We start from the raw sequence: 11245 nt of genomic DNA, 5'->3' as shown, positions 1-11245 counted from the left end.
TCCTCCATCTGTTTCCATAAAAATTTACTGCAATTAGTATTTCAGCAAAATTTCTAAAAACTGCCAGATTTCTTAAGAACAGGGAACGCTACTGTAAGTGTGAGGGGGGGCTTATAGTGTCTGAGTGGCAAAAAAATGATCTAAAATCCACATTAAACCAGCTTTCCCTGTAGTTTGCAGGAGGGCTAAGGCAGCAAAAGGGAGACTGACAAAATGAGGAGAGGCTGGAAAAACTGCTGCCTGTCCAGGTCCAGCTGTCCACTGCTGACTGAATATGAGGATAATATTTAATTAATTTTCATTTTTCTGAAGGAGGCAGCTCCAGAAGCATGTGCAACAGCCAGAGAAGTGGGTATAGGTCTACAGCACAGCTACTGAGCATGCAGAGGGGCTATGGGGCACCAGGCAACAGGGTGGCTCCTGGGGTTAAGTACCAGTCCTGGGGCTAAGTACTGGGCATGGGACTCTGCTTTCTTGTGCAAGAGTCCCTGCCCATTTGGTGTCAGGGGGCCTCTCGGATTTTACTATGCTGAAGCTGTGGCCAAGAGCATTGCTGCCCTATCCCTGGCAGAAATAAACTGCAGAATGTAAGCCTGTGCTTCTGCAAGAGTATGGCAGGAACCCTCGCCTTGGTGTGTGTGCACGTCAGGTGTTTAAGGAGGCTGGTGACAACGCTGTCTCCTGGAGAAGGACCAGCGTCACACCTTTCCAGTGTATGGAGCCATGCCGCTCTCCTACATATTGACATGATCTCAGGGAAGGTCCTGTGCTCCGCACTAGTTTCACAGTTCTGTGGCGGTTTGTAATAAAATGGGACAAACAAGATTTTCATGGCCAAAGGGTTATGTTTTGTTCCTAGTCTTTCAATTAACAGGCTCTCTCTGCTATGATGTGTTCCTGTGGTGCATCCCAGCCTCTTGGGTGCCATATGTGGCCGTATCATTGAAATTCCCCCTTCAGATGGCCTCCCTGGCCCCATTATGTACCTGCTTCGTATCAAATTAAAGGGATTCCTGAGTCTTTATTTTCACTATATTTTTGCCAGGATAAATTTTTGCAGCTGATAAATTTCCATCTGCTTTTAAGAACAGTGGGACAAGCCCAGTTTCTCAGGAAGGAAGAGTTGCAGGGTGTTGTCCGAGCTGAACCAAAAATGACAATCCAAAAAGGGCTGACTGACTGGAAGGGGTTGGCTCTGACGTGCCTGAATTGCCCAGGAGAAAGATAATAAACAGAACGAGGAGAGCAATTGCTTTAATAAATAAACTGGAACATGTGTGCGACTGATACCGCCAGGGGCTGATATATGCCAAGAAGTCTGCTTTTAACATCTGCTCTTCAGCAGCCTTAATATGTTATGACCAGATCAATATATCTTCTGCTGCTGGTGTCAGACGTCCTATGGCAGCTAGAGACTGGGTGAGGAAATACACACAAAAAACCATAGAGACATGCATACATATGCACAAATATACACATACAGGCATTTTTGTACACGTGCATTGTTGAACCAGTGGAAGGACTAATAATGTGAAATCGATTCAAAATGGTGCTTAAGTAGCTCTGACAAAGAGGACCCATCAGTGGCTGATATTCGTTCCCTATGATCTCTCTTTTTTGCAGACTATAAGCTAGAGGATTACTATGCTGTTGGCAGCTCATATCCCACTCGGTGCATCCATAGATGCAATATGTTCTTTATCAGACTGTAATTAAAAAGCTTTTCATCTCTTGCCAAGGCTTTTATGTGCTGCAAAGGCTGAAGGAAGCAGGTGAGGTGCTGTAGGCATAATGGTCATTTTTAAAAGCACTCTTACCAGCCTGCAGCCACGGGCAGGGAAGGGCAAAGAGAGGAGCAGAGAAGGAAAAAGGAGATGAAAGGAGGGGCTGAGCAAAAACCCAGCGGCCACCAAGCTGCTTCAGTGCTGGCAGAGTCAGCACTGGCAGCAGCACGGACACAGCTGTCTATTCTCTCCTCTGCTACAGGGTATTGCACTCGCAGTGCCTGGGAAAAGCACCATGTGGCTGTTCCTCAGCCTCGCCAGCTTGCCCTCTAGCCCCTGAGCTTCAGCCACAGCTGAAAGCAGGCTTGGGAGAAGGTACAGGACCATGAATGAGCTAAAACCAAGGTTGAGAGAAGGTATGGCACCACGAACATCCATCATTTAGGTGCAGCCAGACACTTTTTTTGCCTGTGTTAGGTTTTTCTGCTCAGCCCATCTTCTTCACTTGCAGTAGAGATGCTGGGGAGCACCTGTGGTGTTTTCCTGCAAGGAAGAAAGGACGAGAGAAAATGGATCTCTTTCTTCACTCAACTTATTCTGCAAGCTCAGGGGGAGTCCATTGAAGGACTTAGCACAAAGATTAATGTTTGGCCTGCGGCATTAAGCAGAACTTGTTCATTTAAGACAGGACAGTGGCTTGGAAGAATAGGAGGTTGTGACCTCTCTGATGCAGCAGCAGTTCTTCTGACAGAAGGTGATAAATAAAAGAGTCACTGCCACAGAGTGTGTCTGAAAGCTTTGCGCTGAACAATGTGAAAAATGCTTGCTATGACCCCAAGAACCTTTACATCAAGAGACCTCCTGGGCACACGTGGGGAATAAGGTCTCATTTTAAGTGCTGCCATCAGTGGGTTGTATGGGGATAGCAGTAACTCTAAAAGCATGCTTCATTTACTGCAGATGTCTGACTTTTCCCTCAATATCGCTCCAAAGTACCTAATTTAATGACAGACGTGGACTTGGAAACTGAGGAACTTTCAGCTTTTGTGTTTATTTAGCCACTTACCAGAACACCAGCTGGAAATGGTAGATTTCAGATCATTTTTATTTCTGTCTAAATAGCAGGGTTCTTTCAGAATGCCAGGTACTCTGCTGGGTGTTACTATAATAACTGCTCACAGTCCAGTCTTTGCTATATTACAGCTGAAATATGTAACTGTGGCTCCTGCTTCTTCCAGGAATCAGAATCAAAAGTGAATCAGGAATTAATTCCTAGGATAGCAAATTGGCCTGCCTTAGGCTTCAGGCACATCCCAGGCTTTGGAGGAAAGGTGGTCAGACAGCCGTCCTGGGGACAGGTGTGCTAGTAATGTCAAAGAAGTCCACTTGTTTGATCATATCCTGATATGAAACCAAGAAGTGATCCTTGAGAAACACAACAAAGCCTAAACTATAACAAAGTACTGATAACCCACCAGATTACTATAAAAATCATAAGTTAGGACCAGAAAACCAAGGAGGTGTCTTAAAAATCAAAGGAGGTTGAGAAATATAATACATTCAGGTTCTTTCTGTTTTTGCCTGCAGAGCTTTGAGCTTTTCACTCAAATGAAAATGAAGACTAAATGAAATGAAGATTACTCTAACATCGCCTGTCTCTGGGGACTGAGGCAGCTCAGAAAAAATTCACAGCGTTGCAGCGTTGTAATAAATTCGCTGGAGGTGGCAACCGCACTTTGATGTCAATCACTATGCTCCTGCGGGCAGATGTGACAGGACAGGACAGCACGTTGCTTCCCACCTGCAAACCCCCTTAGCAGTTTGATGAAAAGGAGCCGAGCTGCCTGAAGGCGGTTACTGATGCTGACAATGTGAGGCAGTGTCACATCCTCGGCTGCTACATCCAAACGTCACCCCAAGTGATGTGCTTGCAGCCAAGGAAATCTTGAGTTGAAGCCTGCTGATTTTCTGGTTCTGCATGCACTATACTGCTCTCCAACATTTACGCCTTCTCCCTCCCCTAGAACCCTATTTCCCATTATTTCAAGTGTAGTTTACTGCTGGGTGAGGATTATGTGACGACTCTGTGCCAAAATTCTCTTTGCAACTTTTGAAACCGCTGCTGATTTGAATGCCCTTTGCGGAGAGGGGGAAAGGCCTCAGCGAGACACAAATGCAAAACACAACAGCGTTTCTGATGGGGTAGGAGTGAAAAATGGCATCTTCCTTTCTGGGGAGAGCCAACACACCTCCTGGGAACAGGCAGGAGATAAGACCCTGGCCAGGAGGCTTTATTCATTTCCCTCCACATTGCTCCAATCTGTTTGCAGGAACGGCCCACAGAAAGCGCAGGATGGTGACAGCAGGACCACACATCAGGTGTTTGTGCTGCAAGCAGGAATAGAGGAAAACCCCCTAGTGACTTCAGAAATGTTTTCCCCTCAAAATGCCTTTTTTTTCTTTTTTTTCCCAGTGGACGGATGACTGCTCTCCGAGCAGACCCCAGCCACAGGTGGAAGGAACCACGCTGGCCACGGGAGCACCCACCGGCACCTCAGGGCCAACTGGGCCCAGCTTCACCTCAGGACCAGCGGCAGCAGGAAGCGCCTCTTCCCCTCCCTTTCTGGAGCAGCGCGGCTGCTAGCGCACAGCAAACCACCATCACGTAATAACTAATTAACGCCTCGTCAGAGCTGACGGGTGCTTTCGCCCTCAGAGCACTGACGCCCTACTGCGAGGCTCCGGCCTTTTCCCGCCCTGCGGGCTGAGGGAAGGGCCAGGCTGAGGGCAGCGGCGTCGCCGCCCGCCGTGCGCATGCGCGGCGCCCTCGCACAGGCGCAGTGGCGACGCGCTCCCGCCTGACCGCGGGTCAGGGGCGGCAACATGGCTGCGCCCGTGTGCGCGCCCGGGGCACGGCTAGAGCGGGGGGTCTAGTCCCGTCCCGTCCCGTCCCGTCCCGTCCCGCGGCGGTGGTGGTGGTGGGGGGGGAGGGGGGAGCTGGTGTGTGCTGCGCCGTCTCGCCACCTCGTCTGGCCGCCCCTGAATGGAGCCGCGGGAGTCCTGGGCGGCCTTGGCGGTGAGTGAGCGGGCCCCGGGCCTGCCCGTTGCCAAGGCGACGCGACGGCCTCGGCTGCGGGGCCGTGGAGGGGCTGCGCACCGCGGAGCGTGTGCTTCCCGCGGCTTTGCCCGCCCTGAGAGCTGCTTGTCGGCGTGTGCTGTCAGCAGGGTCGCAGACAAGGGGGCGAAGCCCCCAGCCTCCATAGCTAGGAGCCTCCTTGGAAACATCCGGCACTCGCTCTCGGTTCTGTGTGGAAAAATCACGGCCGTGGTGCCCCTGGGCTGGCGTGGGGAGGGCTGTGGGCCTGGGCCTGCTGCGGGGAGAGTTTCTCTCCCTGCCCCAAACACTGCAGGGGCAGCCGGCTGCTGCATCATGGTTCAGTGCATGCGAATTAGGTCCTGGGTTTGTTTGATGGAGCAAAGTTTAACGGGTACGTCCCACTCCCGGTAAAGGTTTTTCAGCTGTTCGGCTTCTGGTAGTGCTACTGTTACTGCAAGGTGGGGGAGAAGGTGCGTTTTAGTTGTCTTATTACCTAAAAGTCATTACTGTTTTCTGCAGGTGGCGTAAGCGCACAGGTATTGTCGCCCTCTGGTAGGGGCTCTATTAGCTACTTCATGAATTTAAATGACATTTAAGGTACAGAACTTTGAAAACTAAAGAAGCAATTAGTAACTTTTAATTCATGTTTTAACAGATGGCCAGATTAAATTTGATCAATGTTATTTTGAGCAGATAAGGATTTTGATGAAAAAGAGTGACGAAAAATCAATGCATGCAAAATAGCCGACTAGATTAAAAGAGTAATTAACTTATTGATTAAAGCTTTAGTAGTAGATAGCGAACGCCTCTTTGAATCCTCTGTTGGCCCTGAAAAAAAAAAGTCAGAGTAATACACATGTAATTTATTTTCAGAGTTAAGAATCTGTGCTGCTCTTTCTTGTGTGCTGTTCTATATGAGGTGGACTTCAAACTATGTTTTCTGTTCTGAATAATAGTGCATCTAAATAATGTCTCACAATGGATGAATGCTAACTATTGATATGAAAACTTAAAAAAAGTAATCTAGAAACACAGACAATGGAAAAAGATTGAGCTGTAGTTGAAACTATTTCTTTTAGGGTTTGGTTTTAAGAATTGCTTTGGATAAAAACCTTCCCCTTTTCCTTATGACTTTGAAAACATCTTTATTTATATGATTTTTTTTTTTCCTATAGGCTTTTGTGAGCAGAGGAAAATAAAGCAGTTTTACTTCAGGCTTTGTTCAACAAAGGAAATGGGGGGGCCGGGGGATGACACATTAAATGAAGTTTGCTAGAAAAATGTGAGTGTGCTTTCTAGAGATGCCTACTGGGGAAGCAAAATTGCTTCTGTCTTTCCCTGATCTTATCACACAACTTCCTAGAGGTGTTGGTAGTTGTGTACTGTGTCATCTTGATAAGTGGTGTTCACTGTCTTGCTTTTACGTGTAGTGGGTAAACATTGCATTGCTTTGCTTGTACTATACAAAGTAGTGAAGATTGTATTGAAAATACCTTGAAAATGGTTTAACAGTTGTAATATCTGTTACTTTCTCTCTTTTGTTGGAGATGCCTTGTTACAGCTATAGAAGTTATTGAGGTCTGTATAAGGCTATCAGTTTATGATTTGACTTCAGAAAGGATATGGTCAGTAGTGCTTTGGTTTAGGCATGCCTCAGTTACTCACATAAGCACCACAGCTTCATCCCCGTGAATATTAATGCACTTTACTCCATGGTTTTGTCTTGAAGGCTGGTGGAGTTGCTGGTGTCTGTGTTGACTTGATCCTTTTTCCCCTGGATACTGTAAAAACAAGACTGCAGAGTCCTCAAGGATTTAGGAAGGCTGGTGGTTTTCGTGGCATCTATGCTGGTGTTCCTTCCACTGCTATAGGATCCTTTCCAAATGGTAAATTTTCTTTGGATTATGCTTTACCATCTTTAAGTAGAAACTTACGTAGTATAGGACATTTGTGTCCATGGCTTCCTCTCCTGCAGGTGGTTGTTTGGATTCTGTGAGTCCATGTCCAGCTGTGAAGAGCAGTTTCTAGAGTTGTACAGTATCGAACAAACTCTTTGAGCAAGGCTGGAATGAAGGCTGCTGCATGTTTACTCTGAAAAGCAACCCTTACTCCCTGGAAGCATTCCTGGATATGTCTTATGAGCCTGTCCTTACTTATAGGGGCGCCCTAAAGCATTTCCAGGTGCCAAAGAGGGCTTGGGCCTTGCTTGCCCTGGACACTTTTGTCATGACCCACTCTTTCACGGCACTGGAAATTAATCACAATTCAAAGTGCTTGGAGCACTGGAGGTCTTTGAGCTAATTGCCCTGGGGATGCTATGACTGTCTTTTTCTCCCTGGAAACAACTACAACATTTAAAATGAGAAGACTTCAGGAATACCTTTGAAACTGAAGTGTTAAAAAAGTAAATGCTTGTAGTCCCTGCAGGGAAAAGGCATCTAAAATTCCTAATGCCTTTGTCCATTTTGTCTTTGTAGGGAGGGATAAAAAAGCAGCAAGCTGCGCTGTCAGTAGTAAATGTTAGGAGAACTTTGCTGACAAATCCACTGACACCTTCAGGTGTTTGATGTCCTTCATAAGATGATATAAAAAAATTCAGTTCTTTATCTTGTCTGCTCTGTTATCTCCTCTTGAGGTGATAAACATCTTTTGATTAGCAGAAGGCAATTCACATAGCCCTTCTTTACAATTAAAATCTGTTCCCCCGCAAGACATGTCAGTTTTTTCAGGATTTACATCTTCAAAATCTGAACTGTGGTTTTATCTTTCCAACGTATGACTGAGAACTGAAATTATCTTTAGGAGAAGGAGTAACCCTTAAGGTGCAAGTGCCTTTGTAGCTGACTGTTGCAGTGAGTAAACGCAGTTCATGTTGCTATGCTCAGTGTAGTTTTGTATGTTTCTTGTTCACTGGACAGGACTTTCACGAGTCCTTCAGAAGCTTGGAAGAATTTTTTTATGGAGCTAAAGTGCAAAATATTAAACTGATGATAGCTAGGAAGAAGTTATTAATAACTGCTCCTGAAACAGTTTTGCACGTTGCAGGGTAGCAGACTCATATCAAGTACCTCCATGATTTTTGGATTGTGGGTTTTTTTTTTTCCTTTCTTCTTTTCAATTAATCAACTGATTTTTTTTTTTTTTTCCAAAAAATAAAGGCCATGCATCCAATTCAGCCAAATGACCTCCTCTCTACCCTTCCTATCTATGAATATGGAAGACACCATTTTTTCAAAACCTACTGGACATTCATGACTAATTAACACAACTTTCCTTATCTCAATACTAAATATGGCCTTAAGTCCGGACACCTTTGATATTAATGGGAGGCTTGCTGGTGATAGCGAGGAGCTTGAACTTCTGAAGGAATTATCCCACAGATTGTGTTGATACTGTTTGTAGTGTTTTGGTGCAAACACAGCCTGTTTTCAACTACAGGTGCAGAATAATAGGTGACAAAATCCACCTTTAAGTATTCTTGTGCTAGTTCTGTGATGGAGGAACATTTAAATGACTGCATGTATTCTTGAATTTCAGCTGCTGCATTTTTTATCACCTATGAGAATGTGAAATCTATGCTGCACCATGGCTCTACATCTTACTTGACTCCAGCAACACATATGGTGGCTGCCTCCCTTGGGGAAGTGGTAAGAAAGAAGTTCATATATTGTGTGTCTGTGGGAGGAGAGGAAACCATTCAATTATGAAAACTCAGATTTGGTGTCATATCTTACTTTTTTGACTGTTGACCATCTTTGTACTTGTGACAGTTCCTACAAAAATACTACATATTTTTTAATGAAGTGTTGGCACTTGTAAGGATTGTTTCTGAGTGAATAAATGAGTTAGTAACAATTCTTAGTAGACCTATTGGCTGATCTTGCTAACTCAGTAGATAGTGGAAGTATGGATTGTTCCAAAACGTGAATACACCTTCACATTGTAGTGGTTGTGCATCAGTGTTAACGTTCAAGAAAGGCTTTTACAGCCTTTCAGCTTCATGTGGGGTACTCATGGAAAGGATTTTTATTTTAAAAATAGCCATAAGACAGTGAAGTTAGATATAAAGTAGGCAGATGCCATCATCTGAAAGCCATGCACCTTAATGTGTAAGAACCAGTATTAACTAATTAATAATTATCTCCCTTTCCTTCCTTCCATGCATTCACATTCAGCCAGCACCATTTACCAAAATATTTTATTATATTTGTAAACAGACTCGCCTAGTGGATGTACGAAGTGATGTGACCTGATAGGGCAACTGGTGGCTGTGTGACTTCACTTACCAAACAATGTGTAATGCTTTCCTGATGCAGCCTGTCTCAGTGGAAAGTGTCATGAGTAATCTAATGAAGCTTTTTCCTTTGGGATGGACATCTGTATATTTTAGTGACAGCTTTTGACATAGCTGTAGCCCTTAGTTTAGTGTATTGGTTGGGTTATTGCAGGATAAAGATACATGTGAATAATGAAAATAGTTTCTATATATGAGCTTTTTGAAAACTCTTTCCACACACTTTTTGGAAAAGTTGCTGTGTTTCTTATAATTTAAATCCATTACCTTGTTTATAGCAGGTTCTGGAGCTGCAAGTTATGGCTTGTTTTGACTAGGTTTATACAATAACCAGAATTATTGGGACCAAATTCTATTGAACACTTCAGATGATCATGAAGGAAGGTCACAAGAGAAGCCTCTCTTGTTTGGATGCCTAGGTTGCCCTTGCCTTGTTAACAGCATGGACTTTGCAGAAATCAATTGTGTGTGTGGCTGGGTGTTGGTGGGTTTTTTTGTTTGTTTGTTTTATATTGTAAGTTACAAATGAAATAACATTAACCTGTTGAATTTAAGTAAAAAAAAATCTCTTGCCCTCCTGACTTTCCAATCTGGTAGATTAAGGCTGTTTTCCAGTTTATATTGACGTCTCCTTAGAAGTTTTCAGTCCTAAGGAAATGTCAAGGCTGTATTTGAAAGTGACTTTATATTCCAGTTTAAGATCATAAAATTAATTTAATTGCCAACATGCAATGCCAGGATGACTGGACAACCTGTAGATCCACAGAGTTGAAAGTTTAGCTCTGGCAAGACTTAGTATGTGACACCCCGTAACTGGAACATTCTGTCCAAATAGACTGTAGCAAGTGTTGAAAGAGAACACTACTCAATGTGATCAAATGATGACCATTCCTGTCTGATCCAGACACAGACTTGTCTATAGGTAAATACTGAAGACGCTTTATCCTAGAAGCTTCAATATTGTGTTTTTAAAAACTATTTCTGAAGTTATTTGCAAACAAAAAGAGCGAGGTTGCTTTGGGTTAGCTGAATCAAATATATTCCAAGTTCAGCAAAATCCTTCTTTCCCCAGATACTCCTCTTGTTTTTAACTGCAGAGTTGGCACAGTGCCTTGGCAGTGTTCGAGGCTGGGTGTTCAGCTGTGAACAGTCCGTTGCTGTTCCTGCCAGCACTGTCCACCTCCTTTCTCCTGCTTTTGTCACACTGGGAGTTTCCTGGCACTGCAGGGATGAAATGGGGTGTGAATTGCTGTGTCTCCACAAGTTTGGGGGAGGGAAATGGCCTGTATGAAATTAGCTTTTCTGGTACTTTTGCAACTTAAACTTAGCCCATGATGTGGGGCAGAAAAATTTATTGTGTCTGTGGTTCCATATTCTGCTTGTATTAACTAAGTTTTTTAATCTCTTGTGACACTGGATTCTTTCTCTCCATTACAGGTAGCTGTGTATTTATACTCTGTGTGGTGGCTTAGCTTGCTGGTAGGTTGGTCCCAAGCTACCAGGAGTGCAGAGGGATCTATGCCATTTTAGCTTAGCACCAGGTGCCTCGCTATTATAGCAGCATAGCCTAGCTCCTTCCCATGGGAAGGAGTTCAGCTCTCCCTGTTCTCTGTGGGTTCAGCTTTGATTCCCAAGTAATTTTTATTCTTCTGTGGAAATGATACTGATTAGATTGGATGGGACTTAGCCAGGTAACTTCATTTAATGTACCAAGCACATGAAGATAGGTGAATGCAGTACCTACTAACCGCTCTGGTAGTGGTTATAGGCAGGAGATAGAAGGTGATAGATTTAGGGCTGGGTGGGATATGTTTGTGTTGCTGCCTCAGGTGGGTTCTTTTTGATCTTGATTAGAACCTGTGCTGTCAGGTTATGACTTCTAACTTAAGGCAATGCACAGAAGTTATTTCCATGGAAATTCTCTAAAGGCTGTAAGAAATCAGCAAGAGGTTCTTACCACTATGGCAATGCTTAACCCTTAAATTCCTTGTTTGCCTGATATCTCATGGAATAGCAGATCCAAGAGGTGTTTCAGGCTTCTCAAGTGCTGTTTCAGAATCAAGCAAAATGACAGTTTGACTCATGAAGAGGTGCCAGTGCTCTGTGACAAAATCCACTGAAAAAAAAGAT

The 11245-nt window shown here is 44.3% G+C and overlaps 1 protein-coding gene across 6 annotated transcripts in view; it reads left to right on the top strand.

The window, feature by feature from the left end:
* The first annotated feature begins 4570 nt into the window (after positions 1-4570).
* The window catches only part of SLC25A26 (solute carrier family 25 member 26), an 88924-nt gene continuing 82249 nt past the window's right edge, over positions 4571-11245 (top strand). For 2 of the 6 annotated variants that reach the window (XM_069811904.1, XM_069811902.1), the window contains exons 1-3: positions 4571-4800; positions 6551-6707; positions 8359-8468. In XM_069811904.1, the coding sequence (XP_069668005.1) occupies positions 4768-4800; positions 6551-6707; positions 8359-8468 (300 nt within the window). In that variant the 5' untranslated portion in view covers positions 4571-4767. Of the gene's footprint in view, positions 4801-4873; positions 5213-6352; positions 6447-6550; positions 6708-8358; positions 8469-11245 lie in introns of those variants that run through there. The other 4 variants (XM_069811901.1, XM_069811906.1, XM_069811907.1 and 1 more) reach the window with 4 other exon arrangements.

This window comes from Haliaeetus albicilla, chromosome 24 (assembly GCF_947461875.1).
Source record: "Haliaeetus albicilla chromosome 24, bHalAlb1.1, whole genome shotgun sequence".
Classification (NCBI taxonomy): Eukaryota; Metazoa; Chordata; class Aves; order Accipitriformes; family Accipitridae; genus Haliaeetus; species Haliaeetus albicilla.
This window is presented reverse-complemented; position numbering and strand designations above follow the sequence as displayed.